The 26,853-nt window shown below is 44.9% G+C and overlaps 3 protein-coding genes across 4 annotated transcripts in view; 2 read left to right on the top strand and 1 right to left on the bottom strand.

The window, feature by feature from the left end:
- Positions 1-241: 241 nt before the first annotated feature.
- pnp5a (purine nucleoside phosphorylase 5a) lies at positions 242-3,521 on the bottom strand. The gene is made up of 6 exons (XM_019856008.1): positions 3,369-3,521; positions 2,184-2,353; positions 2,003-2,106; positions 1,749-1,924; positions 1,487-1,677; positions 242-832 (listed from the first exon to the last, which is right to left on the bottom strand). The coding sequence occupies exons 1-6, from the start codon at positions 3,389-3,391 to the stop codon at positions 615-617; spliced, it is 882 nt and encodes a 293-aa protein (XP_019711567.1). The 5' UTR covers positions 3,392-3,521; the 3' UTR covers positions 242-614.
- Positions 3,522-8,727: 5,206 nt separating this feature from the next.
- acadvl (acyl-CoA dehydrogenase very long chain) lies at positions 8,728-14,335 on the top strand. Of its 2 annotated transcripts, XM_019855998.1 has the most exons (21): positions 8,728-8,846; positions 9,061-9,147; positions 9,264-9,327; positions 9,847-9,918; positions 10,007-10,079; positions 10,147-10,211; positions 10,287-10,421; positions 10,497-10,641; positions 10,719-10,848; positions 11,249-11,374; positions 11,483-11,681; positions 11,773-11,877; positions 11,951-12,037; positions 12,122-12,184; positions 12,275-12,376; positions 12,449-12,546; positions 12,638-12,710; positions 12,808-12,880; positions 12,962-13,034; positions 13,118-13,193; positions 13,288-14,335. In XM_019855998.1, exons 2-21 carry the CDS (start codon positions 9,074-9,076, stop codon positions 13,423-13,425), a joined length of 1,971 nt encoding a protein of 656 aa, XP_019711557.1. In that variant the 5' UTR covers positions 8,728-8,846; positions 9,061-9,073; the 3' UTR covers positions 13,426-14,335. The 2 variants fall into 2 exon arrangements, with proteins under 2 accessions (XP_019711557.1, XP_019711558.1); XM_019855999.1 differs by lacking the exon at positions 8,728-8,846 and having other exon boundaries at positions 9,095-9,147; positions 9,847-9,922.
- Positions 14,336-14,770: 435 nt separating this feature from the next.
- Positions 14,771-26,853, top strand: part of dnah2 (dynein, axonemal, heavy chain 2) — a 29,128-nt gene continuing 17,045 nt past the window's right edge. The window contains exons 1-42 of the mRNA XM_019856012.1: positions 14,771-14,900; positions 15,251-15,342; positions 15,486-15,590; positions 15,696-16,006; positions 16,093-16,257; positions 16,334-16,562; positions 16,798-16,908; positions 16,996-17,231; positions 17,307-17,498; positions 18,001-18,158; positions 18,255-18,342; positions 18,407-18,612; positions 18,686-18,815; positions 18,919-19,101; positions 19,184-19,392; positions 19,503-19,649; positions 19,758-19,914; positions 19,990-20,099; positions 20,201-20,330; positions 20,963-21,151; positions 21,383-21,527; positions 21,603-21,795; positions 21,881-22,081; positions 22,192-22,348; positions 22,470-22,644; positions 22,749-22,912; positions 22,978-23,139; positions 23,214-23,317; positions 23,427-23,583; positions 23,667-23,749; positions 23,808-23,988; positions 24,075-24,213; positions 24,297-24,514; positions 24,600-24,692; positions 24,770-24,895; positions 24,968-25,078; positions 25,215-25,403; positions 25,517-25,620; positions 25,706-25,895; positions 25,990-26,170; positions 26,259-26,386; positions 26,654-26,806. Of these exons, the coding sequence (XP_019711571.1) occupies positions 15,279-15,342; positions 15,486-15,590; positions 15,696-16,006; positions 16,093-16,257; positions 16,334-16,562; positions 16,798-16,908; positions 16,996-17,231; positions 17,307-17,498; positions 18,001-18,158; positions 18,255-18,342; positions 18,407-18,612; positions 18,686-18,815; positions 18,919-19,101; positions 19,184-19,392; positions 19,503-19,649; positions 19,758-19,914; positions 19,990-20,099; positions 20,201-20,330; positions 20,963-21,151; positions 21,383-21,527; positions 21,603-21,795; positions 21,881-22,081; positions 22,192-22,348; positions 22,470-22,644; positions 22,749-22,912; positions 22,978-23,139; positions 23,214-23,317; positions 23,427-23,583; positions 23,667-23,749; positions 23,808-23,988; positions 24,075-24,213; positions 24,297-24,514; positions 24,600-24,692; positions 24,770-24,895; positions 24,968-25,078; positions 25,215-25,403; positions 25,517-25,620; positions 25,706-25,895; positions 25,990-26,170; positions 26,259-26,386; positions 26,654-26,806 (6,474 nt within the window). The 5' untranslated portion in view covers positions 14,771-14,900; positions 15,251-15,278. The remainder of the gene's footprint in view (positions 14,901-15,250; positions 15,343-15,485; positions 15,591-15,695; positions 16,007-16,092; positions 16,258-16,333; positions 16,563-16,797; positions 16,909-16,995; positions 17,232-17,306; positions 17,499-18,000; positions 18,159-18,254; positions 18,343-18,406; positions 18,613-18,685; positions 18,816-18,918; positions 19,102-19,183; positions 19,393-19,502; positions 19,650-19,757; positions 19,915-19,989; positions 20,100-20,200; positions 20,331-20,962; positions 21,152-21,382; positions 21,528-21,602; positions 21,796-21,880; positions 22,082-22,191; positions 22,349-22,469; positions 22,645-22,748; positions 22,913-22,977; positions 23,140-23,213; positions 23,318-23,426; positions 23,584-23,666; positions 23,750-23,807; positions 23,989-24,074; positions 24,214-24,296; positions 24,515-24,599; positions 24,693-24,769; positions 24,896-24,967; positions 25,079-25,214; positions 25,404-25,516; positions 25,621-25,705; positions 25,896-25,989; positions 26,171-26,258; positions 26,387-26,653; positions 26,807-26,853) is intronic.

The following is a 26,853-nucleotide window of genomic DNA, read 5'->3' as shown; positions in this document are numbered from 1 at the left end:
TAAGCCAAAATGACATGAACCAACACATTTAGCCTGAAGCATACCGTAGCTAGACTTTTTGGCAGGCGTTTAGCGGCCTGCAGACTTCCACTGTGACACCTGTCCCGTGGCGGAAGTTAGTTTAGCCTTTTGTAACCTCGCCGCCATCTTGTGTGGACCAGCATGGGATGCCAATATTCACCTTTTTGTACATTTACGCCATTGTGCTTCAGGCCAAGCCCTTGACAAACATACATCGCTGTCGGGGTTCAAAGTGTAGACACAGCTTTGATCTTTGCTTCTTGTGCCAAACTCGTCGCCATTTTTCGAGCACTTATGATGTCGTGCATGTGTCTGCATTTTTAATGGAACAACAAAATAACACTTTTGTAACACTTAAGAACTTCCTGTTTACACGCATTGTAAAAGCCAATCAAAGTCACACAGTGTGTAGTAATAAATAACCTTTATTAAAAATAATTAAAAAACAAAAAAAAACTGTTTGACTTCAATTACACTTGTACATGTTGATCTGCTGTTCACATATAAATAATATAGCGAGGACACGCAACAGAATATCAGACGTAGGAATGGAACAGGATGGAAGTTTGACCTTGTGAACAAGGCAAGATGGCTCAGGCGTCATTGTTGTTGTGCTCCATCCTGGCCACCATGGTGAAGATGAGCTGCTCCAGTTGCTCCGCCCTCTGTTTGCCCGTCTGGAGGACCTCCTCGTGGTTGGCCTTCTCCTCGCTGTCGTAGTCCATCACCGCCTGGTTGGTGATCAGCGACAGGGCGAAGACGCGCATGCCGCAGTGTCGGGCCACGATCACTTCGTGGACTGTGCTCATGCCTGGCGTGGGAAAGGGAGACGTTAGCTCGGGAAGTAACAGTGTGGGGGGATTCAAGTCACATGTCTGGACACACGTCAGACTGAAAGGAGAACTAAACAACAAGCACTAGTCGGATCAAGATATTCTGATGTATACTGTAGTCGTGGAATAAGCGGGGTAGGATTAGTTTTCCATTAAGTCGTACTTCGGACTTTGACTCGGTATTCATTTATTACTCCGTATTGTGACTGAGCAAGTTGAAATGACTTGATTCGACTGACTTTTACCACTTAGCACATGCTTGTGACTTGAAGATAATGCCTGACCCATCAAGGAATAGCCAGAAAAATCAGATTTTTGGGAGCTGAGATGTTCTTTTAACCCTTATAACAAAATTCAGAAAAATATTATTGCCATATTTTGTTTTAGATATTTGTCGTATCCCATTTATAAGCATTATGTAGATTACATCTGAAAAAGAAAATTTGGGGAAAATCATATTTAAAATCTGCAGTATCAAATTTGATACAGATGATTCATTGTAATATAAAGAAAGTTACATAATGAAAATGCATGTATCAAATATGATACAAATGGCATTATAGCTTTAAGACCTCAGACTCACATATGACTTGCTCCCACCTCTGGGAAACTGATAATCTCGTGCAACTCACCGACAGCATCAGCGCCGAGTTTATGCAGCATCCTGCACTCGGCGATGGTCTCAAAAGACGGCCCGCCCAGCACGCAATAGACGCCCTCTTTCAGGAAGTCCCCAAAGCCCAGTTCCTGCCCCACGTCCATGGCCAGCTGCTGAAGCTCTCGGTCGTACGCGTCGGACATGCACGGAAAGCGCACGCCGAACCTGCGTTGCAGTTGACACGCTTCAGCATCGCGCTGGTTGCTTCGTGCTTTTGTGTGAAATCGGTGTCCTACCGATCGTCGTTGAGTCCGGCGAGTGGGTTGTTCCCAGCGAAGCCTGGCATATTGAGGTGGTCTTTCATGATCATGATGTCTCCCACCTTGAAGTCCTGATTGAGACCGCCTGCCGCGTTGGTCAGGATCACCGTGTCCACGCCCAGCAGTTTGAAGATCCGCATGGGCAGCGTGATCTGAACACAACAAAGAGCAGCCAATGGGCTTAGGTTTGGGGACACTGAGATATTCCAGTAGTGTGTATGCCAACTAACCTTCTGGATGGGGTAGCCCTCGTACAGGTGGAAGCGGCCCTGCATGCACACACATGATCGCCCCTTCAGTGTTCCGAAAACCAGTCGTCCAGCGTGTCCGTGCACTGTACGGGACCAAACAGAAACTCAGCCAAGGTTCCGGCGGGACCCTTGCGTGGCGGAAGAGGCTGGTTGGACTCACCTGTGCTTTGCGGGAAGTTGGGAATGTCCTTGTAGTTGAACGCCACCTGGTTCTTCAACATCTCCGCCAGCCCACCTAGGCCCGAGCCGCACACAATGCCGACGGAAGGCCGCACATCGGTCTGGGTCAGCAGCCAATCAGCTGTGGCCTTGCAGTCCTCGTAAGTGTAGCTGCAGCACCGGAAGAATCTGACATGTAACTTCCCATTCCCTCGCCATTATCATGAATATATGACATCACTTGACTGTATTGATCGTGTTCAGTTTTACTCGTGTAAAGGGTAATCAAGTAATACTACATCACGTTACAATTATAGTAGGAATAAAACACTATCAGAAGCACCGAACAACAAATGTTACCTGCAGTACATTTGAATATTTGGGCCATGAAATTGCATTAATTTATGCCCAACAGCCGATTCTATAGATTGCATGACTTTTTTCTTGGTTGAAACGCTTCCAGTATATCAGTGGTGTCAAAACTCGAGGCCAGATCCGCCCACCCCATCATTTTATGTTGCCCACAAAAGCATATTGCGTGTATCGACTTCATGTTTCTTGCAAAAATAACAAATTTGCAAATTGTCCTCACTTTTAAAATTGTTGAGATACTGCAAGCATTTTTTTGTCATCTATCCCCCTTTTAAAATAAATGGAATAATACTTGAAAAAACAGTTTTTACCGCGCTCAGATTTCAAAACTAGCTATTCATTCTTTTTGTGTGTATGTGTGATATGAGTGGGTCATACATTTGGGTTCAGTCACAAAGGCCACCAGAATTACAATCTCGGCCACACAAAAATGAGTTTGACACTAGCAGTGCATGGAACTGTATGTTGACGTTTTTTATTTATTTATTTTGGTCCAATCAAACTTTTGGTCATAGTAACAAACTACATCACCAATAGTGCTGTTTCCTTAACCAGGCATATTTCAACTTCATCCTCGAAAATTCAAAAAGGTGACATCAACAGTTTTCCATCCACTTATAGGTTGGTCAGAGCAAAACTTACAGACAACTTAGACTACCAAAACAGGTCTGTCACGTTTTGTATTGCTAAAGTAATTAGTTGGCGCTCTGAGGACAACCTTTTTTATTTATGTATTTATTTTTTTAATTATTATTGTTTTTTTTTTTTTAATTATTATTTAAGAGAGATGTTCAATAAGTTAATGATGACTTACCATTGGTTACCTTGTGGAAACATGACGGCGCAGTACAGCACTCACAAAAAGCAGGTTAGTAATGAAAAAAACAACAACAGTTAGGTCACCTGGTGTCACGTTCCGCGCACTATTTTGCCTGCGGGTTGACGATGTCTGTAACTTTCTCCTGAACGAATGTAATTTATAAGGCAGGCCCTCCCTTTCCAAATAAGGCATGCGCATAGAGCATTTTCATTGGTTTCAATGGCACGCCTTCACCCACCCCCCGAACCTCCGCTTCCTTTTTGGGGGGTGGGGGGGGGGGTTTGGGGTGGTGAAATTATATTTTTTAACATCCTGATTCAATCATTCATCATCACCCGTTTTTTGTCAGTTTTGTTGCATTAAAGAAATAGTTAATGATTATATATTTTTAAAAACACACAAGGTCATGAAGTTCTCTCTCTCTCACACACACACACACACACACACACACACACACACACACACACACACACACACACACACACACACACACACACGGACACAAACACAGTGTGTCCCTTTGTACTTTTCACCCTGTTTACATTGTGTCTGTGTGTGTTTGGTGACTTAAAATCCAGTCATAAAAACCAAATAAAATCTTTACTGGTTCCACAAAGTCGACCTTGAATGTTCCCAGATGTTATCTCCCGGACAAGCTGGCCTCCAGGTTGATGTTTTAGTCATAACAGGAAGACAACATCAATATGTCAGCAGTGTGCACACCTCGGGCTATAAAGTCTTGTATACAGTACTGTATGTTTATCTATACTTGGGATCACTGATAAACTTCAAATGGTAAAAGGTAGCTAAGTAAATAAAGAAAAGTAATTAAGATAAGATAAGAAACCCTTTATTTGTCTCACAATGGAGAAATTCCCAACAATGGAGAAATTCCCATTTCATTAACATTTAAGGTTAAAATAGCTTTTGTCAAAGAAACACGTGAACCAGGACAGTCATAACATCCCATGTCGTCAAACAGTGCGAAGCCGATCGATGAAGTGAGTGTTTGACGCAGGAGATCTCACGAGACAGACGTACATCCTCACAAGGGCTGAATCACATCTGGTTGGCGACACACCATGTCAAATAGCTTCCACGCTGCATCCAATTGCGTCCTCGCTATGTTCAATTTACAGTTAATCCACGGTCTCCAGCGTTTTGGAAATTGCCAGGCCGGGGACTGAGTGAGTGAGTGATGTGACATGGGGTGTCATGACATGTGGCCTGATGTAATGCGGGTGTGTGGATGGCGAGACCCGAGCGAGAATAAGGTGAGCCATAAAAACCGCTCAAACAGTAAGTACCAAGCGCGGTGAGTGTGGAAGAGTTATGTAAACGCACTTATTGGGTCAAAGTAGGTCAGCCGTCAGTGCCATCGAAGCTTTCATGGTGGCCCTGTGACATTTTGCATCCACATGACAAGTTGACGGGGCACCAGTAGCCACCAGTAGCCGCCGGTAGCTGCTGGGGTTAGCATAACAGCACAATAAAACATCTTTTTATTTCAATACACATCCTGTTTGCTTGTCATTTATTGAACTTGTTCTCAGAGTTCAAAAGTCCAACAGCAAACCGAATTGGCACATTGGCAATTCATTTGGGAGAGTGATGTTTCTGGATATTTGTGTCTTGGCAGTTTCAAGTTCACACGACACATTTCACACAGGATTCTGAGGTTTAGCGTATTACTTGGGCCACATGGGGGACCACGAGCTTTCTCATTATGTAACTTGTGGTGTAACTTGGCACAAGGTAGTCTTCATGTGAATGTTGGCACATGTCGCAGGTGCTTGTACTCGCTGTCAGAAGTTGAAAAAAAAATCAATATTATAAAGAATTTAACAAGATTGCTTCTTACAGATGAGTGACCACAATAATGACCTTTGGGGTTGTACTGACAGAAAGTAACACCTCCCTAAGTATCTCATTTATTACATGCTTTGTATTTATTCCCCTTACAAAACCATGAAGGCCCACACTATTGTGCAACTTTGGCATACTTTGTACTAACTGTGACTTGATATCCATACATGTAAGATTTTTACAACTTAATTGGTAACCTAGCACATTTCAAATCACATTTTTAAATAGGAGGTTGGGAAAAACAAACCAAGGGCTTGGATCACACAGCAGACGATTTTGGTACCATTTCATTTTAAATACATGCTTAACAGTTTAAAAGCCGATGCAGCGGTGCTTAACGTATTGCCCGCGGGCCACAACCAGATCCTCAGCGGATTCAATCCGGCTCGTGTAGACGGTACACATTACCTGCAATTTTTCACTGACAGCAACTTTTGTTACCAATTTTGCCCACTGGAGGGTGCACTGACGACCATGAAATGACCTTCTGAAATTGTCTGCTCCTCAGGATTAGATGCCTGATATTGATGCCATTGTTAAGGTTAAAATATGACAAGTTTCATGCACGAAATAGGCCTATGTCATATAAAATTCTATACTGTACCACCTTTGCACTATGAATTTTCAGACACTGTCAGCAATGTTCCCTCTAAGGTGCGTGCGTGAGCAGTTGCGCACTTCTCTCACCCTCTCAGCGCACCCGGTGACAGGTTCTGATTGGCTGTTGAAGTAAGAGAGGCAGGAAGTGATTTTATTTACGAGAGTTGTGTTCTCGAACGAGCTGCGGTGCAGAAGTCTTTTTTTTCCCTTTTAATAAAACTGCATTTAAAGGATTCCATCTCTCCTTTTGCCGTTGGTAAAGTAGAGAACCAGATCCTCAGCGGATTCAATCCGGCTCGTGTAGACGGTACACATTACCTGCAATTTTTCACTGACAGCAACTTTTGTTACCAATTTTGCCCACTGGAGGGTGCACTGACGACCATGAAATGACCTTCTGAAATTGTCTGCTCCTCAGGATTAGATGCCTGATATTGATGCCATTGTTAAGGTTAAAATATGACAAGTTTCATGCACGAAATAGGCCTATGTCATATAAAATTCTATACTGTACCACCTTTGCACTATGAATTTTCAGACACTGTCAGCAATGTTCCCTCTAAGGTGCGTGCGTGAGCAGTTGCGCACTTCTCTCACCCTCTCAGCGCACCCGGTGACAGGTTCTGATTGGCTGTTGAAGTAAGAGAGGCAGGAAGTGATTTTATTTACGAGAGTTGTGTTCTCGAACGAGCTGCGGTGCAGAAGTCTTTTTTTTCCCTTTTAATAAAACTGCATTTAAAGGATTCCATCTCTCCTTTTGCCGTTGGTAAAGTAGAGCTATCCACTAAAAACAACGAACCCCTCAATTTACAGATACGCACACTCACTCACACTCACCACAAACGAGAGGCTGCAGGCGATGCGCCGACCGATCCCTTCAGGAAGTCGAAATATGGGCATTGTTTAGGAGCCCCTTGAATGAGGCTTTTTCGCGCGTTTCAAAGGTCAGGTGACGAGGAATATTATGTTTTATTAAATGACATGTTTTCCATTTATTAGTGGACACTAAGTGGCCATGACTGGCTTAATTAATTATCCTTGTGCTAAAATAAGAGTAACGATCTTGGGCCAATTTTATTTGTGTCATAAATCTCCATTCAATGATATGTTCTATTTTGATAGAAAGGGAATTAGAAATTTGTCATACCGTACTACATCACGTCCCTTGTGGTGATCGCAAGTTGTGGACAGGCGCAAATCTGGTTTAGCCGCCGTGTACAAGTCTGATGTTGCTCACCGTAGTCCAGGGAATGCTCGGGGAGTTTGTGTGAATGCTCATACGGATGGAAAATTAAAATAGGGTTAGTTTGGTGGATGCCTTTTATGTCTTTTTTTCATTTACAAACACAGCCTGTATGTATTTTAATTTAGTTTTTACAAGGCAGGGGGCAATTGCAAAGTCACACTTTATTTTATATGGCGCTATGAGTCAGTTAAATTACAGGGGCGGAGCTAAAAGCTAGACATCCACCCTGGACACGCCCATATCATGCCAAGGGAATTTTTTGACACTTAATTGTGATTATTCCTTCATTTTCCCATGGATGCAGTATTCTTAGAGGTGTAGATAGTCTGCCACAGTTGTTATATGTTACGTAGTATTGACTACAAGATTTAGAGGATTACAGCACTCGTGACTCAAAATGCAAACACACAACCTGGTTAAAGAGTAGAACAGTTAATTAATTGAAGTCACACAGTAATCGGGGGAATAACTTGGTTTTGACTGTTTTCGCAATTAGACACAAGCAAGATGATCGAGAAGTAATTGTTTTTCTTACAATCTACAGTCATGGTTACATTAAATATTTTAAGAAAATGCACACATATACCAGTCTTGCACGTACACTCATAATGTAAGCAATAACAATCATCAATAAAATCAACATTTAGAATTAAGAGACTTTTGTGTCATTGTGGCTGTTAGTGTAATCTTATGTTAAATTATTAATTAATAATTTAACATAAGATTACATTAGCAAGAGAATCAATGGTTGGGGTTGAAGTAGACTATTCGATAGCACGCAAAAGCAAAGGCAATGAAAAGAAAACGACACTATCCAAGAAAGCTCAGCAAAATGTTGTTTTTTATTTAGAATTGTTTCCTGCTTTATCATGAGTGTGATGGGCATTGTTCTGCATACGTGTGAGTTTTATTTCACAAAACCCTGCCTGGTGACTCAACTCAACTTTGCTGTATTTATAGAGCACTTTAAAACAGCCACCACCGCTGTATACAAAGTGCTGTGTATGAAGCAAAAATAATTCATACAACAACAAAAACGAAAACAATAAATTAATAACAAAGACAGTAGCAAGCACAAAAAGGGTAAAACAAAAAATCAAGTCCCATGCTCAGTCATAAACCCAAGACTAAAAACGAGTTTATGGTATGATAAAGAATGACGCACAGTCACCTGCACTTGCTCAGGTGATGTGTCACATTGATCACCAAATTCATACATTTTGCGTTACTTTGCAATGTTGTATAAATCCCAACCAGTTGTTTTCAGAAAGTATCTAAAGAGTTTATCTGATCTGTGAATTGTAAGCACTAATCGATGTTGAATTATACATGTTTGTTTTTGTTTGTTTTGTTTTGTTTGTTTATTGAACATATATAAAACATACAATAACAGATTGACAAAATGCAAACAAAAATTATAAAAGGAAAAATAAAAGTAAGTAAAACAAACATCATCACAGTTATATGCTCAAAGGAGTAGGGAGAAGTATGCAAACTTTTTTTAGAAGAACATTCAGATACCTTGTGTGAAATGAAACAAAAGCGATAATCAATAAATTATAATTATTTTAGCAGAACAATGGACAAATTGGAACTGTCGTACTGGTCCGCCCTGTAAAACTACATGTCCCATGATTCACCGCGACGAGTAGTCATTATCCGGGTAACCCGGTCAAGCAGTGGAGACGAAAAAACCTGTCACTTTCCAAGACTGAGGTCTTCTCCTGCTCGGAAAAGGACGTTTATTATATCTTCCACAGGTTTGTCATGTAAATATGATTGCTGATTAATAATTTAATTGAATGATGTACAAAGTAGAGAACTACCCAAACCGACGTTCTAGTCGAATGGGTCATGACGTAACGTTTGGGAGTCGGTGTCAACGCGATGCTAACGGTTAGCCAATACTTTCAATTCGGTTCTGTTGTTTTACGGGTTTTTAATTTGTATTTTTTCCATATTTATTCTCTTCAGTTGACGGACAATAATGCTGATTCTTAAAGTGGCCCAGTCTTCTACGCTTTGTGGTGTAGCTCTACGGATCGCACCAGGACTCACTGGGTTTGTAGAGTTCATCTTTACGATCAATATATATATATCGTGAGATATATGAAGTTTATCTTCATGCTATGTTGCTTACTAACATATAAAGACCAACATCCGTTCATGTTATTCAGGGCTCGGCGCCAGGCTGTCGTGGCTGTGAGCAACACACGCCTCTATGCGAGTCAAGCTACACAGGTAGGTCACAGAATGCCTTCTACAGTATCACTACTGCACGCATTCGTTTTCTGAATGTCATGTTTCTTGCACACCGTATACATCACTCTTTGCACGAGTGCCTTGCTTCTGATGGTGATATAACACAATCACCCTATTCCGAGTAAGTAGGTGAAAGTTCACCAGTCACATGGTCTACATTTAAGGTGACACTGCAGCTGTCCTGAGCAGCACACAAACAGATATTTGTCATGTTTTTAGTAGTTGCCACAACCGTGCGAGAATGATTTTATATTCATGTGAATAAAATACATAGGTATGTTAACAAGACATTTTGGGATTGGACCTGTGAACGTGGCTTGGCTGATGTGTCCTTGCACTAAACTTTCACCTCTTTCACACAGTCACAGTTTTGTTTATGTAGCCGGAACAACACATGGTATTTGGGTCATTTTAACACAAACATACAAGCTTAGATAATAACGTCAATGTAAGATGTTGATTTGAGCCACAATTTTCTGCTGCGTATCTCTTCTCTAGGCAGTGTTAGAGAAGCCAGCAGCAGTCTCAACAGATGCTGGAACTGCAGTGGAGAACAAGAGTGCCGCAGCAGTATGTTGCTTCCCGAAACACTGCAATGCACGTGTTGATAGTGTGTTTGGCTTCTGCAGTTGACTTTGTACTTTTTACTATCCCACAGGAATCCAAATCTTTTGCTGTCAACATTTTCAAGGGGCAGATTGCCACATCTCAAGTGTTTCCTTACCCTTCCGGTAAATCAAACATTTCACCGATAAATTATTTTTTAACGTTGATGATGAATTTCTCTTGTGTGTTTAGTCTTGAATGAAGAGCAGGAGCAGTTCCTCCGAGAGCTTGTGCCACCCGTGGGCAAGTTTTTTGAGGTAAAATTTAAACCACTCTGGCTTGCTGGTGATTTTTTTCTTTCGTTCCCCTCGGGACTCACTTGCCGTTTACAGGAGGTGAACGATTCGGCCAAGAACGATGCACTGGAGAAAGTCGAGGACCATACGATGGAGGGCCTGAAAGAGATGGGTGCCTTTGGCCTGCAAGTGCCAGCTGACCTGGGTGGCCTGGGCCTCACCAACACACAGGTGCGGACGCTTGATATTGAACCATCGTGGATGGGTTTTACATACTCAGCGATAACCTAATCCATCCCTCCTCAGTATGCCCGGCTGGTGGAGATCGTCGGCACTTATGATCTCGGTGTCGGCATCACGCTCGGTGCCCACCAGTCTATCGGCTTCAAGGGCATTTTGCTTTTTGGGAATCCGGCACAAAAAGAGAAGTACCTGCCTAAACTTGCATCAGGTAACCAAGTTCACTCACTCAGTGATTTTTACGCCCCGAAGGAGACACACAAGCGATTTGTGGTTTGTTATGTCCAGGTGAGCACATTGCTGCCTTTTGCTTGACCGAACCAGCCAGCGGTTCTGATGCCGCTTCCATCAAAACCACAGCTGTGCAGTCCCCCTGTGGACAGTACTTTATTCTCAATGGGAGCAAAATCTGGATAAGGTGAGACTACCGAGGATGCATACTTACCGAGCTGAGAATTTTTTTACATGTATTTTTTCCAATGTCAACATGAAAAAACAAACAAGCAAACATAAACAACAAAGGGGCTACAATATTCACTCAGTCAGTCATTACTATAATATGGTTGCAAGAGTCTGTACTTCATCACCCATTGAGCCATTTGTCTGTAACGGCCTTTTTACACGCTGCCAGCATGATCTTAATGGAATAGTTCTCTTCAGTTCATTCACATTCTTGTACTAAATAGCAAAGGTAGGGTACCCACAAATGAAAACATTGTAACTCAAATTATTCATCATTTTGCATAAATGCTCCCAAAAAGCAATCACTGACTTGAGTCTTTGATCACTTGTGGCATTTTTTTCCCCCCTGCTCTTAGTAATGGCGGTCTGGCTGAGATCTTCACCGTGTTTGCCAAGACACCGATGAAGGATCCTAAGACAGGAGAGATGAAGGACAAGATAACGGCTTTTGTTGTGGAAAAGAGCTTTGGTGGCGTGACACAGTGAGAGTAACCTTTTTTTTTTCTCTTCAAAAATCGGCACAATCATGTCGGTTACTTATGGTTCACATATTTCTCTTGTGCTCATCATCTCTTTCTTTCATATACCAGCGGGCCACCGGAGAAGAAGATGGGCATCAAAGCCTCCAACACGGCCGAGGTTTACTTCGATAACGTCCGCGTGCCGGCCGACTGCGTGCTGGGCGAGGTGGGAGGTGGCTTCAAGGTGGCTATGAACATCCTCAACAATGGCCGATTCGGCATGGCGGCCGCCCTCTCCGGCACCATGAAAGGGGCCATCAACAAAGCGGTGACTTCTGACTTCCACACTACAGCCACACCTGCATTTTAACGCACAAGAGGAGCAGACTTTTGTAAAACACTGGTTTCCTATTCATCAGGTGGACCATGCAACCAACAGGACCCAATTTGGCAACAAAATCCACACCTATGGGGCCATCCAGGAGAAGGTGGCCCGCATGACCATGCTGCAGTACGTCACCGAGGTCGGTAGATGTTCAGCACATGTGAAGGGCTCGCCATAAATCCACGTTGATAGGTTCTGTGCACTCCCCGCAGTCTCTGGCCTACATGATCAGCGGCAACATGGACAGCGGAGCGACCGAGTTCCAGATCGAGGCGGCCATCAGCAAGATCTTCGCTTCTGTGAGAACGTTTGACGTTGAAAGTCAGCTTATTGCTGTGTCTCCGGAGCTCGACTGCAACTTTGTCTTTGCGAACCTCTGACAGGAAGCCGCGTGGACTGTGACGGACGAGTGTATTCAAGTTATGGGCGGCATGGGCTTCATGAAAGTGAGGGGTCACGCCACATCTTCTGACATTGGCGGCGGAAGAAAGTCAAGTAATAGAATGCACACTCACGAGATGCAATGTTTTTGACAGGATGCTGGAATCGAGAGGGTGATGAGGGATCTGCGAATTTTCCGGATCTTTGAGGGCACCAATGACATCCTCAGGCTTTTTGTGGCCCTTAACGGCTTCCAGGTGAACATTCACGTTTTCTTTTCTCTTGCCAGCGCCTCGCACCGTGTCTTTGACTTTGACCCTTCTCCTCAGAATGCGGGTAACCAGTTGAAGGGCTTACAAAAAGCCCTGAAGAACCCACTTGGCAACGCCGGGCTCCTGGCGGAAGAAATCACCAAGAGAGTAAAGAGGTAACAACTCAGGACTCTGCTGCACTGTATGCACTGGAAATTATTCTCAGTTCATCTCAGAGTAAAACTGGCTTTGCTCTCCTTGTTTTAGGAAGGCAGGCATGAGCACAGGATTGACACTTCAAGGAACTATCCACCCTGAGTTGGCTCAAAGTGGTGAAATGGTGTGTTGTCAGAGCTTGATTACTGGAATCCCCTTTTATCTTTGACTTTATTTTTTGATTTTTTGTCCGTCGTCACCTTTTTTTTTCTGCTGCGTAGGCCGTGAAAGCCATTGAACAATTTGGCGTGGCTATCGAGGAGCTTCTTATCAAACACGGCAAGAAGATTATCGGTGAGCATGCAAAACCTCCACCTAGAACTCATTTGGCATGGTTGGCAAACAGAGGGGATGAATGTTAATTTCCTCTTGCAGATGAGCAGTTTGTATTGATGAGAGTCGCAGACTGTGCCATTGACATTTACACCATGATTGTTGTCCTCTCAAGGTACACGCTTGTTGAACTCTTGTGGTGATGCTAAACACCTCCAAATATCTGCGTAGCTTGATGGGATTCTTGTCCTCCCGCAGGGCGTCACGGTCCCTGAGTCAGAGCGACCCTTCGGCCCAACATGAGAAGGTTCTGTGCGAGACGTGGTGTGTGGAGGTGAGATATTTTTCAAAACACACACGCACATTGTCAAACATGTTGACTCTAAAAGCGGCCTGTGCGATTTGCTGACACTCCCTCGGTCCGGCAGGCTCACGGGAGACTCATGCGGGACATTAAGGCGCTGCGCTCCAGCCAGTCCAGGCAGCTTTATAACAACTTTCGGGCCATTTCCGCAGCAGTGGTGGAGAACGGGGGAACAGTCGCCTCTCACCCCCTGGGTTTTTAAACACTCCATGGTTTGCCCGATTTCGTTTTTTTTTGGGTTAAGGGCGGGGGCTCACCAAGACATCAAACAATACCTCATCGTCCCTTTGAGATGGTTGTGAGGTTCATCTTCACTCTATTTATTTGAAAGGATGTCAGATTGTTTGTTGTCGTTTGAAAGCCACACATTGAGTTTCAAGCCACGAAAATAACATTTTGGAGTGAAAGAGCCTTCAAACAAACACCGCAAGCGCCTCATCTCATCCCATCACTCTTCCAGGTACCAACGACCTTCGTGAACATTAAGCTGTAGAAAAGGGACTGATGTCAAACTTGTTTATTTGTATACTTTGTGGATTGTTGTTTTATGATGCATTTAAAAATTATTTTCTGCATGTTGGGTTTTCAACGCCAGTAACAACTGTATCGCCTTTGCCTTATGTAACATTATGACAATGCAAATTCTGCACCAGTTTGCCGTTGTCACCTCACGAACTGCAATAGTACAACATCTACAAATATCACAGAGATGGTTATGATTAATTAATGAAAAATGGAGGGAATGCTGTTTTTAATGAAATTGAGCACTCAATAAAACTGTTCTATTACTTCTGTCCATTTATGTTGCATTTTTCTGTATTTTAAATTTATATGAGTTACAGTCCATTTGCCAAGAATCTTTCCTTTTTCAAGAATGAGTGATGCTCATCACGTTTACGGTTCTATAGTACCATATGTGTTCATGGTTGATCACATAAATCAACATGTAAGTGTACCAAAATCTTCTTCAAATGAATTGTTGGGACCTTGTGGTGTTTTAGGTCAGTGAACTTAGGTCCTTTTGGGCTTGACATTCATTCACTCTGTCCAGAAACTGTTCTTGATGACTAGATCACAAGGTTAGCAGTCACAAAAAGTCTGCAAATATACCAGAGGTGATTACATGCCATTATATACATGATGAGGCAAAGAGGCTGTCATTTTTCATGAAATAATTTTGGTTTAACAAAGCAGTTGAGCACTTCAATAAAGTAATGCTGTTCTTCTGTGCGTTGATGTTGATTTATTCTGTCGCTGAAATATACGTTTGCTACTGCTTATTTTTTTTTAACCGTGCAGTGTACTGTACTGTTCGTAAGTATACAGTAATTTAAAATCATTACAGTAACTGTGGGGTTTTGTAAATACAGTTTATATCCTTTTTGGCTAGACATTAATTATTCAGTTCGTTAACAAACTATTGTCTAAATATATCGCATTTTGAATATAGATGCAAATTATGCTATACTTGGCGACTAGTTGACATCATTATAGGTGATGTCATTAGCTGACGGCACATGTTTATGACGTCACTTTGAGGCTGATGGCTTGCATTGGAGTGACCTCCACCTGCAACTATTACGGAAATTAGCTTTGTCAAACCGTTTTATTCGAAGCCTAAAAAGATACTTTTTCGCAATGAAAACTGATAAAATAGAAGGGGAACCTTCTGAAACGGTATGTTTGGAAAAAGTTGCCAAAAGTTGCTGTGCACGGGGTGGTTTTGCACGTACGCCATGAAAATACGCCTCCATTGTTCTAAAATATGATTTAAATTTTTACATTTTTGATTGTATCGAATTAAAAACACCAGCGTGTAAATGGAGCTGGGCTATGGAACAACTTGAAGTCGTCTTGTTTCGTATGGTTACTATGGTGACCTTGACGCGCCTCATGTACCGCGCCGCTCGAAAATTTTCTCAAGTCTCACATGAGTGTGAGTTTCAATGAATGCTTCTCGTTTTGTTGTACTTTTCTCTTGTCTTTGAGGCGTTTGTTTTGTGTGTTTTTTTTTGCTTGTTTTGTAGAATTGTAATTATGTGTAAATGCTGAGCGATGGAGTCGCCAAGCCAAGATGTCACAGAAACACCCGAGGGTGAGGATGACAACAAAGATGTTGGTAAATTGCATCGAGTAATCTCCAGATAACCTGCAAGTCTATTCCTCGTGACGTCTTTATGTGAAATATGTGTTTCATCTATTCTTCCGAATAGCTTTTCCCTCTGATGATTTTTTTCTTGTGCTCTCCTGTGACTGCTTAAGTTCCCACTCAGGAAAAGGAAGATGAGAGTAACACCAAGGAAAACATTGAAAACAACGATGACAACAACGAAAACAACAATCGAGCTAGTGGCGACACTGATGCTGGTTAGTACTTCATATTGTATCACTCCAAATCCCATACGGGTCTACTTCTAGTCACACCAAAATATTAAACTTTGCCCTCTGCTGATTGATGCGTAAACCCGACAGCTTCAGTTCCCACGCAAGAGAAGGAATCCGAGATCAATGATAACAATGAAGACAACAATGAAGACAGCACCCTTGCCAACGATGAAGCCAAAGATGTCACCGGTGATGACCCCAACCCCGACAACAACGATGACGCGGACAGTAAAGACAACAACATGGACAACACGAATGTCGAAGAGAATAAGGACCTCAATGATGACGAAGAGAACATAAACGGTGATGAAGAGAAGACTGACAGCAACGATGAGGCCACTGAACTCGAGCCCGTTGTACAAATAGATCCTTTAGAGATCTTAAGGAAGGTTTGCGAGGTAAAACTGGCATTTGTTTTGAGAGGCTGTTATCTTTTCTGTTTTGCAAAATGACATTTTAATCAGTCCCTCCTTCTCTCTCGCAGAAGTTCATCCGTTGTGTGGATATTTCGGGTGTCACCAAAGAATTGTGGCTGGAGGAAAATATGAAGTCACTTGAGCGGTTCATTGAGGACACCTCTATTCCCATCTTGGTGGTCTACTTAGACGCAAGCATGACATTGCAAGTCGAATACACCGTTCCAACACAGGTACAGTGGCCGACTGCACTCTGAACTCAGCGTGCTTTCATTTGAACGGGCATTAGAAAAGCCGTTTTCATTTCAGGTGGTGGAGCAGCTGGCCTACTTTATGCGTGAGCCAGGAGCCGTGATTACTCCGGAGAACTTCTACGAAGAAGTGGAATACAGCACGGTACAGGGCGACCCCAACGAGAGCTTGCTTAATTTTGTGATGAGTTTGCATTCGGACGAAAATGACATCAGCAGCGAATGGGAAGCAGGCATCAAGGACAACTACATCAACGGCATGCATACCTATCTGGCCATCCTCACAGGTACGAAGTGGCTTGAGTGCCATCATATTATACTGCAAGTAAGGTTCAGCAATTTTGAAACATGTTCCTCAATATTGCGATTGCGATTTAACATGTGATTATTTTTTTAAATCCTCTTATAAATATCATTCGATGACATCGGGATGTCAATTTGAATTCAATTAATTGTTTAGCCCTACCTGGAAGCAAATTAAGAGTGCAGCGTGTAATGCTTTGTGTGTCCCGTTTTGAACAGACAATGTGAGTAAGAAAGAAGGTCAGACAGTGCTGTACATACCAATGGAAGGCCTGAATGACAGCGCTGAGGAAGGCAGCAAGGACACCCGTCTAGTGCAGAGGATGGAATGTAAGGATTTGCATGACACAACTCAAAACAGTTCACTGAAGCCCAACGTAATGTGGATTTTTTTTTTCCCCTCCTCCGCATTCTTAGCCGTCTTAATCCACTGGTCGGACCAGATCAAGGAGCTGCTGAATATCCAAGACACGTCCAGGAGCGACAGCAGTGGCCTGCTCCAGGAGATAGCGTACTGGGAGAGTCACTCCAAAAAGCTCAGAGACATCAGTAAGCAGCTGCAGAAGCCGGGCGTCAGGCACATTCAGAAAATGTTGGAGCTGGCCAACTCGCTTTATGTCAAGCGCTTCTTTAAATTAGCCATGGAACTACAGGTGGAGTCCTCTATTTTTCACCGAGTCTTTTTTGCAGCCGCCAAACATCAGCTCATGATATCATTTGGTGCCCAGGAATCGTCCGTGGAAGCGCAGTCCAACCTGAACTTCCTGTCCTTACTGGCAGGCCCCTGTGAAGAATTGCGCACCATCGCCATCAGCGAACTCGCTCCCAAACTAAAGCACATATTATATGTCATTCGCATCATCTGGATCAACTCCACCCACTACAACACCAAGGAGCGCATCACGGGCCTCTTCCTGAAGGTGTGTTGCCCTTGTTTTAAAAGGAGTCAAGTCAAGCTTGTTTGTGTCGAGCCGAACCATGAATCGAATTCAAATCAATACCAATAAAGTTGTAGAATGCAGAAGGGGGAGGAGTCTGGAGAAATGGCAGTAAAACAGGCCAAAATACAGATGTCAGGGTATAAGGCTGGGCAAGAGGTGGTTTTCATTCTAGGTGTGGTTTAACTAAATGTGCCAGAGGGTAAAAATAAGTCTTCAGGCGAGATTTTAGCATTTCTGTATAGGCACGCTAATTTCCGTGCATAGGGCATCCTAGGCTACTGGAGCACACATGCAAAATGCTCCAGAGCCTGCTAACATTTTTTTTTTTTTTTTAATCGATCGGAGTCATCAAAATACCGGCAAGTCTAAGCCAGATCTAAAGTAGAATTGGCTTCTCATCACCTTTTTCTCTAGAATAATGTCTTTTTTTTTCTTCAACTTGCTCCCCAAACGAAACCTTGTGTTGTGCTTGTGGCTGCAGATGAGTTATGAGATCATCCACCTGTGCATCAAAACCATCTCCTTAGACAGGATCTTTGAGGGCTACGTGATCTCCAGCAAGAAAGACCTCAATGACTGCATCCAGTGCTGCCTGACCTGGAAGAACATGTACTTGCGTATCTCTGAAGTGCACCACGAGTAAGACGAAAAAAAAACGATCCAATTCACGCCCAGCTGGTATTCTCGTGCTGTTTTTGAAATAACATCTCCACCCGCTTTTTTTTTGCACATCAGGAATTCTAAAAAAGGCTGGCTACTAGACCAAACCAATATTTTTGTCCCTGTTGATGCCTGCATTCAAAGAATGAAAGATTTGCTTGAGGTAATTTGGCGTTGATATCATGGCTCCGAATCCGTCCAAACCATCCGTTCTGTGCCATGTCTAGGTGTGCGACAGCCAGCAGCAGTTTGCCCGCTGGGAAGACGGCGACCAGAGACCATTGCCGTGGTTCAGCGGCTACCAGGGCCCGGAACTCACGCTGTCCCTCTTGAAGATCGAGACCAAGTTCCAGCACGGCCTTCAGGTCCTGCGCTCCGTAGACAAAGGCATCCTAGAGGTGGAGAACACTGCATGGCACATTGAGTTCAACAGGTAGGAACGTCATGACTCGGCACCGAAACGAAGCCGAAATACTCCAAAGTCGTTGGTATGCACTTGTGTTCAGGTTCCGCGCATTTTTAAAAGATCTGGACATCATGTTACAAAGCCAGATCACCTCCGTGTTCAAGACCGTCAACTCCGTGGAGGAAGGTCTTCGGCTGATGGACATTTTTAAAACCGTTTCTGCCCGAAAGGTAAGTTTCTCGGAGCGATGCGCACGTCTCCTCGGTCGGCGTTGAACGACTCGCAATCTAACGAAATAAAATACCGTCTCCCGCGTCCTCCGCCCTGTCACAGTCGATCAAGAGCAAAATTGACGAGATGGTGGATGGAATCTATGGCATCTTCAAAAAGGAGATGCATATGAACATGAAGCAAATTGATCGGAAGATGGTGTTAATCCCTGACTACATGCCACCATTGGCAGGCCAAGCCCACCGAGCGAGGGCCCTCAAATTCCACTTGGAAGACCTCATGGGGGTGAGTCCCACCAAATTTGTTCCACTCATGACATGACGGATCTCCCCGTATGACTCCCACTTTCCCTTTTTTCCCAAAACAGGTGCTCAAGAAGATCCCCATCGAGGCCGAGTCACACAGCTGCAGGCAGGTGCTGGTCAGTTACGAGCAATCCATTCGCAATCTGAATGACTTGGTGACGCAGAAGTTTGCGGAGTGGCTCCAGAGTCTGGAGCTGCAGTACGTCAAGAAGCTGGAGCGGCCCCTTTTGTTGCACGGCAAGGACAACAGGATCGAGGTCAACTTTGACAAGTGGGGCACTGAAAAAAAAAAAAATCAGCACCGCCATCATGAGTGCCGTTTCTCATTTGCTGTGGGTTTTTTTTTTTCCCTTTCTCCCAACGTGACTGCTTCCCTCACAGCAACCTGTTGAACCTCTTTGCTGAGATCGGGTTATGGAGCCGGCAAAATTTTGACATCCCAGAGTTTGTGAACGAGATTTACCAGGAACGCGAGGGCCTCCGATGCCTCAGGGAAAAAGCGCTGCACTTGGCCCGGGACTACAACCGGTCAGCAGACACCCGCTGCATCTCAGCAAGTTCTTATCCCCAAGGAACCGCTCCGGCGTCATGTGCATTTTGCATTTCCTTACCGCGTGTCAAACTTGTGTGCGACAGGATCATCGGAATGCTCACTCCCATCGAGCTGGGTCTGTTTTCCAAGAAAATCCACGTCCTTGACAAAAAGATTCAGCCAGGCTTCACCAAACTCTTCTGGATGTTTAAAATTTCTTCCAACACCTTTGTCAAGGACTGCCTCATACACGTTTCCAAGGTCACCGTTCGTTGACGCTTTTCGTTTTAATGTTCAGCTGAGTTGACCGCGCTCCCCTGCCTCTTTCCGCCGCAGGTGCAAGTGATAGTTGACGGCTACAAAGCGTCCAATCTGACCATCACTAACCTCTGTCGCCAGATCAGCGAAACATTGCTGGTTCGGCTGGACGGGAAGACTCTGTACAGGTGACGGCGCTTTACATGTCGCACACAGCTTGACCAAATCCTTGAAGAAAATCGGCGTCTGTTTAATTTCCACTGTGCGCATTGTTTGTCATCCCGGTCAGGAATTGGGAGTTTGAGACCGACCAGAGAACTCACCGACAACGACAGCATGAACAATTGCGCTCTGCTTTTCAGCGCACCGTCGACATCATGACCAACATCCACAACACCTTCTCGAAAGATGGGCCTGAGGTCTGTACCGGTGTTCTCATAGTTTGGAATATTTCGTTGTAGTTAGTTTTTATTTTGGGATGACTTTTTTTTTTTTCTTTTTTAGGTAGTTTTAATCAGTTTTTAGAGCAGGTTTGTTAGTTTGTATTAATTTTTTCAAAAATGTGTTCATTTGAGTTTTCATTAGTTTTAGTTTTCATTTTAAAAAAAAATTATTATTATTTTTTTTTTAAATGTATGGACTACAGTATTTGTCAAAGATCCCAAAGTATAGAACAATACAGTAAACTACAATTCTCAAACGACCTCCCTTGACCTTCCTTCTTCTGTATGGACGTTCAGCAATACCAAATAAAATGTAAAAGTTTTTATAAACGTACGTTATTTTTTTTATTTATTTTTTTAATGGATTGTCATGTTTATTTTATTTGTATAATGAAATGTTTTCTGTATTTTAATTTTTGTTTTTTTCATTAGTCTTTCTGAACTTGAATAACCTCGGTCTTATCACTCGCATTCCTTTACTCATCTCTGGATTTGAACAAGTAGTGTTTCTCAAGACTGGGTCCGCGTTATGTACTTTCGACTCGTTGTGATACCCCATAAGGACGTTAAGGTTGCAATGAACGGAGGTGTGACTCTGCTTGCCGTAGGTGCAAGAGCACTGGGTCACGTACACGGAGAAAGTGGACCACATGCTGGAGCAGGCCCTGCGCACCAACGTCAAGCGCTCCATGCAGAAGTTAGCGCAGGCCATCAACGGAGACCGCAAGTCCTCACCCACCCCTTTGTTTCGAGTGCTGGTGTCACTACGCCAGGCAGACCCCAAAGCCGAACTCAGGGTACGGGCGACATTGGTCTGGTTCGATCCTCACTGGCCTTTATTCAAATGTAACAAATGTGCACACACTTTAACCCTTTCGCGCACCCTGTCCCCCGATAGGGTTGTCATTCGTTGCGCTTGTTTGCTACCTTTCGTCCTTTCCCGAAACTTCATTGAGGCAGTCAAGGCTTCGAGTGCTCATGTTTGCTTGCATTTAGTGTTTCATTGTTTTTATGTATCTGACTGACAGGTTGAGTTCTCCCCTACGCTCCGAGAGCTGGGTCAAATCTTGGACATCCTACCTCAGATCATCAGCACCATCTCCAAATTCAAGCGACTCCCCGAGCTGCTCTCCGGCGAACAATCCCACGAGAATCCCATACACGTCAACATCGGTTTGGGGCAACTTATTTGTCCGCTAGTCACCTGCTGAAATGCCTTTCTAACTTTGCTTTTTCTTGGTTGTTTAGAGCGTGATGAGGAAATTAAAGGCATACAGGCGGCAGTTGGCGCCGGGATGGCAGCCACTGCCGGCCATCTAAAGGAATATTTGACAACCTGGGACAAATACAGGGACATCTGGGAGACCAACAAGGACTCCTACATCCAACGTTACCAAAAGCTGAATCAACCGGTTGCCTCTTTTGATGCGGATATACACAGGTACCGCCAGCATATTCCCATTCGCGTTTGTCGAAATTTTGTCATTTTGCCGCAATGAACTTAAAAGGCCGCAATGAACTTCAAGGTACACAGAAATAGAAACGAGTATCCAGCAGGAAGAGACGGTCACAAACTTCCATTTCATTGTGCTGGACTGCTCGCCGCTCAAGACGTCGTTGGTGCAGCACTGCAGCCAGTGGCAGACCAAGTTCATGCAGCTCCTCGTGCGCATCGCTGGCAGCTCCCTCAAAGAGATGCACGCTTCCATGAATCGTAATGCCAAGAGGTGTGTCATCAAAGGGTGACAGCAGAAGAACGGAAAGCTCTTTTTTTTTCTTTTTTTTCTTTTTTTTTTGAAGCGGAGTTTTGGACTTTGTTTTGTTTCTCTGTTTTGAGGTTGAGCGAACCTAACACGACTCTGACGGAGCTCAGTGAGAGCCTGGGGCTCCTGGAGTCCTTCCAGAGCAATTTGGCCAAGACAGAGGCTGACATTGTTCTGATCTATGAACAGTTTGCTGTTCTGGACAAATATGGTTTCCCTCTGGATCAGACAGTAAGCGCGATGCCATATGTGATCCGGCAACTGTCTGTCAAGAAATTGAATGGGTTACAGTATTTGAGTCGACCTGACAGTCACCGGCTTATTCATTTATTTCTTTATTTTGCCGTTTCAGCTTCAGGACCTGCGTGGCACACTGAACACCAAGTGGGACTGGTTCCAGCAGGTTCTCGTGGACAGCGACGTCATGCTGCAAGGGCAAAAGCAGAATTTCAAGAGCGACTTGCTCAGCTCCTCCGATGAACTAACCGAGAAAATCCATACCGCTGTGCAGGAGTTCAACACCACAGGTCCCACACACTTGGCTCTTACTTTTATTCTGTGTGCCTGAGATTTGGACCCCGACCCTTCCTCATACGTGAAACCAACAGCGTGTGCTTCTTTGCACGCCTAGGTCCATTTGATCCCGCCATCGGCACCGTCGCGGCCCTGAGGACAACAGCACAGCACCACAAACATCTTGAGGCGCTAAAAGAGGAGGAGAGCCTTATTCTGAAAGGCTTGAGCTTCTTCAAGATAGAGCAGGAACCTTCCAAGACCATCCAAGCTCTGGAGAAGGTCTGACCTATCAATAGATATCATTCCAGGAGAAACGAGTTGCTGATTTGGACTCTGTCGCGCAGGATATGGACTTCTTGCAGCAGGTGTGGGAGATCACGCAGGAGTGGGATTCCAACTGGGACGAATGGAAGGGGGATCAGTTTGTGACGCTTCGCACTGAGAACATGGAGAGCAAAGCACAGGAAATCTATAAAATCCTCCACAAACTCCAGAGGCAGCTCAAGGTCCGACTTCATGGAAGGGCAAGAGATCTGATCGCGAATCGACTTTGACTTTGTGGTTTATTTTTGCTTTGCAGGATAAGAACTGGGACATTGTGGACGTGTCCAAAAAAAGGGTCGACCAATTCAGGAGAATCATCCCCCTTATTGCTGACATGAGGAACCCAGCGATGAGAGAGAGGTAAAGTGTCAATCACGCAAGTGCAACTTGAGTCCAAGTCTCTGTGTAATAAGTCTACCTGAGTCCAAGTCTCCAAATAATGCCCCGCCCACTGCCGCGCCTCCTCCAGACACTGGAAGCAGATCTGTGATCATGTGCAGAGCTCCTTTGACCACACCAGTGACGATTTCAACCTAGAGAAGATTATCTCGCTGGGTTTCGACAAGTTTGCAGACAAGATCGGCGAGATCTCTGGGGCCGCCAGCAAGGAACTCTCCATAGAACAGGTGCCTCTTAATGACCCGAATCGAGGTGGGGAAGATTTGCCTCTGGCTGGCAAATCAAAACTTTTGGCATATTTCTCTCAAAGGGTCTCGAAGAGATCGTCAAGACGTGGGATGAAATGATCCTCGATATTACACCTTACAAAGACAAAGGCCACTTTCGTCTCAGGTGAGGCCGAGAAGTGAAATTTGGAAGCCGGGAGAGCTAACAAAACATATCTTTGCAGGGGCACAGAGGACGTTTTCCAGGCCTTGGAAGACAACCAGGTGACATTGTCCACCATGAAGGCCTCCCGATTTGTCAAAGCTTTCGACAAGGAGGTGGACACTTGGGAACGTCAGCTCTCCCAAGTTATGGAAATCATCGAAATGGTGCTCACGGTGCAACGCCAGTGGATCTATCTTGAGGTTCCGAAACAAGGCCGACTCCCTCCTCTGCCGTTTGACTCTTGTGAAGCGTTTTCATGTACAGTAATGTTCTTCCACTCCGACAGAATATTTTCCAAGGGAAGGACATCAGGGAGCAGCTCCCGCAAGAGTGCAAAGAATTTCAAGAAATTAGCGCCAGTTGGAAGATCATCATGACCCGGCTCCATGAGAACAACAATGCCCTACAGGGAACGCACCATCCCGGTATTTCAAAATGGCTTCATCGGATGTCTTGACTCGAGTCCAAGTGCAAAATAGCTCCTTTTATCTGGCCTGTGATTGGTCAGGTTTGCAGGAGACGTTATCGAGCATGAATGCCAAGCTGGAGGAGATCCAGAAGGCCCTGGACATGTACCTGGAGACCAAGAGACAGATTTTCCCACGGTTCTACTTCCTGTCCAACGACGACGTTCTGGAGATCCTGGGCCAATCCCAGAATCCCGAGGCCATGCAGCCGCATCTCAAGAAGTGTTTTGACAACATCAAGAGCCTGCGCACAGAAAAGGCAAGTCACCTGCGTCGACAAGACGAGATGATCGCACACGTCGTACCAGCCGAGCGCCGCCATTGCGTCTTTGTGTCTCTCGCAGGTGGCCAGAAGATTAGACGCCACTGCCATGTTCTCCTCGGACGGAGAGCTGGTGGAATTTATTAAAGCGGTGCCACTGGACAAGGCTGTGGAGGTGCGATAGTTGTGAGCAGGACAGCTCGCGGCGGCAAGTTTTGAAAACGAGAGATGAACGGCTCGTATTCTGTCCAGATTTGGCTGTGCGATATCGAGAAGATCATGCGCGCCACTTTGAAGAATTCCCTGTACGACTGCATGGTTGCGCTCAAGAAGATGAAAAGCCAGCGGGACAAGTGGTCCAAAGACTGGCCGGGACAGGTAACACGATGACAATTTCATGACAAATATCACTTTCGATGAGATCAATTCTCTTGTACTTTGTATCTTTAGATGCTCATTACAGCCAGCCAGATCCAGTGGACAACCGATGTCACCCAGGCGCTCACGACCTGCAAGGAGACAGAAGACAAGGGCCCCCTGAAAACCATGATGAAGAAACAGGTGCGGTTTTTTTGCTGCCTCGCGCAACTTCTTTCCGATAGCCCCTAAATGGCCACGACATGAGATGCTAGTTTCCAAACGCAGCTAGACTCGATGAATTTACAAGCTTTACCCCCTCCCTCTCCCTACTCCCCAGGTGTCCCTGCTTAGGCGATATTCTGATATGATCCGTAGCAACCTGTCCAAGGTGCTGCGTCTGAAGATTGTCGCCCTGGTCACAGTGGAGGTCCACGCACGGGACGTCATCGTTAAACTGGCCAAGGCGGGCTGCAACGATGTGAACGCGTTCGAGTGGCTGTGCCAGCTGAGACTCTACTGGGAGAAGGTGCCGTAAATTCGCTGCTCTTTAAATAAAAGTCGGGCGCCCATGATGCCTGTCCAAGGAACACCGCGTCCATCCGCTAACCTTGAAGGTTATTTGTTTGTCTCTGGCCACAGGATTTGAACAACTGCATCATCCGACAGACCAACACGCATTTCACGTATGGATACGAGTACTTGGGGAACTCTGGACGCCTTGTCATCACGCCACTTACGGACAGGTAGCAAGCTCAATGATTTCAGTGGATCCTCAAAAAGAGAGGATGGCGAATTATATTTCACAGAACAAACGATAACATGCCCCAGGTGTTACATGACCCTGACGACGGCGCTCCATCTGCATCGAGGCGGCTCTCCCAAAGGGCCCGCTGGCACTGGGAAAACAGAGACCACAAAAGACTTGGGCAAGAGTTTAGGGATGTACGTGATCGTCATTAACTGCTCCGAAGGCCTCGACTACAAGTCCATGGGCCGCATGTTCTCCGGCCTGGCGCAGGTAGGAAGTCGGCAGGAGAGCGAGCTATCGCGCTCGTTGCTCAGCTTGGCGTCACATTGCCAAATGACCAATTGCCTGCCCGCCGTCGAGCCAGACGGGAGCGTGGGGCTGCTTCGACGAGTTCAACCGAATCAACATCGAGGTGTTGTCCGTGGTGGCCCAGCAGATCCTTTCCATTCTCTCCGCCCTCTCGGCGCTGCAAACCAGGTTCCAGTTTGAGGAACACAACATCGCCCTGGTGGCCTCATGCGGCGTCTTTATCACAATGAATCCCGGTTGGTCAACGATTGAGGAAGTGCTTTCCTGAAAATGAACTCTATATATATTTCCACTCTTTCCGCTCTGTTTTTTTGTTTTTCTTAGGTTACGCCGGTCGTTCCGAGCTTCCAGATAACCTTAAGTCCATGTTCCGACCTATCTCAATGGTGGTGCCAGACTCTACTCTAATTGCCGAGATCATCCTGTTTGGAGAGGGCTTTAACGACTGCAAGGTGTTGTACAAATGGAAAGGACTCATCTCTAAATCAAGCCCAGTCCTCGAGAGCTTCTATCCAGTCCGTTTTAGATGTCTCCCTCTTCCAACGCTGATGATTCAAATGATCAGCTTTGTAGAAGCTTGACAACGATCCTCGTCATTGGTCTGTAGGATGAAGGGAGACATTTAAAACGGACTGGGCAGGGGCTCTCGGGGACCAAACTTTTGGGCACTCCTGCTCTAAACTAAAACATCCGCACCGCTTCTGATTCTTTGTTGGCAGCTACTGGCTAAGAAGGTGTTCACCCTTTACTCCCTGGCCATGCAGCAGCTGTCCAAACAGGATCACTACGACTTTGGCCTCCGTGCGCTCACTTCATTGCTGCGCTACGCAGGCAAGAAGCGACGTGTTTGTCCGAACGTCCCCGGTGAAGAAGTGAGTCTTTTGGACAGAACGAGGAGGTTTCCGTGCAATTTCCGTCC

Source organism: Hippocampus comes, unplaced genomic scaffold, assembly GCF_001891065.2.
Source record: "Hippocampus comes isolate QL1 unplaced genomic scaffold, H_comes_QL1_v1.1 scaffold246, whole genome shotgun sequence".
Lineage (NCBI taxonomy): Eukaryota > Metazoa > Chordata > Actinopteri > Syngnathiformes > Syngnathidae > Hippocampus > Hippocampus comes.
The sequence above is the reverse complement of the archived record's forward strand: the minus strand, read 5'-3'. Positions and strand labels throughout refer to the sequence as shown.

Bases quoted from the DNA above. Each gene is read 5' to 3' on its own strand.
- pnp5a (XM_019856008.1), bottom strand. From the start codon at position 3,391: ATGTTTCCACAAGGTAACCAATG. The intron at 1,678-1,748 runs GTAGGACACCGA...ACTGCAACGCAG, and splicing joins GCCGGACTCAACGACGATCG to GTTCGGCGTGCGCTTTCCGT. The intron at 833-1,486 runs GTGAGTTGCACG...TTCCCACGCCAG, and splicing joins ACTCGGCGCTGATGCTGTCG to GCATGAGCACAGTCCACGAA.
- acadvl (XM_019855998.1), top strand. From the start codon at position 9,074: ATGCTGATTCTTAAAGTGGCCCAGTCTTCTACGCTTTGTGGTGTAGCT. The intron at 10,080-10,146 runs GTAAATCAAACA...TTGTGTGTTTAG, and splicing joins AGTGTTTCCTTACCCTTCCG to TCTTGAATGAAGAGCAGGAG. The intron at 11,878-11,950 runs GTCGGTAGATGT...CACTCCCCGCAG, and splicing joins TGCTGCAGTACGTCACCGAG to TCTCTGGCCTACATGATCAG.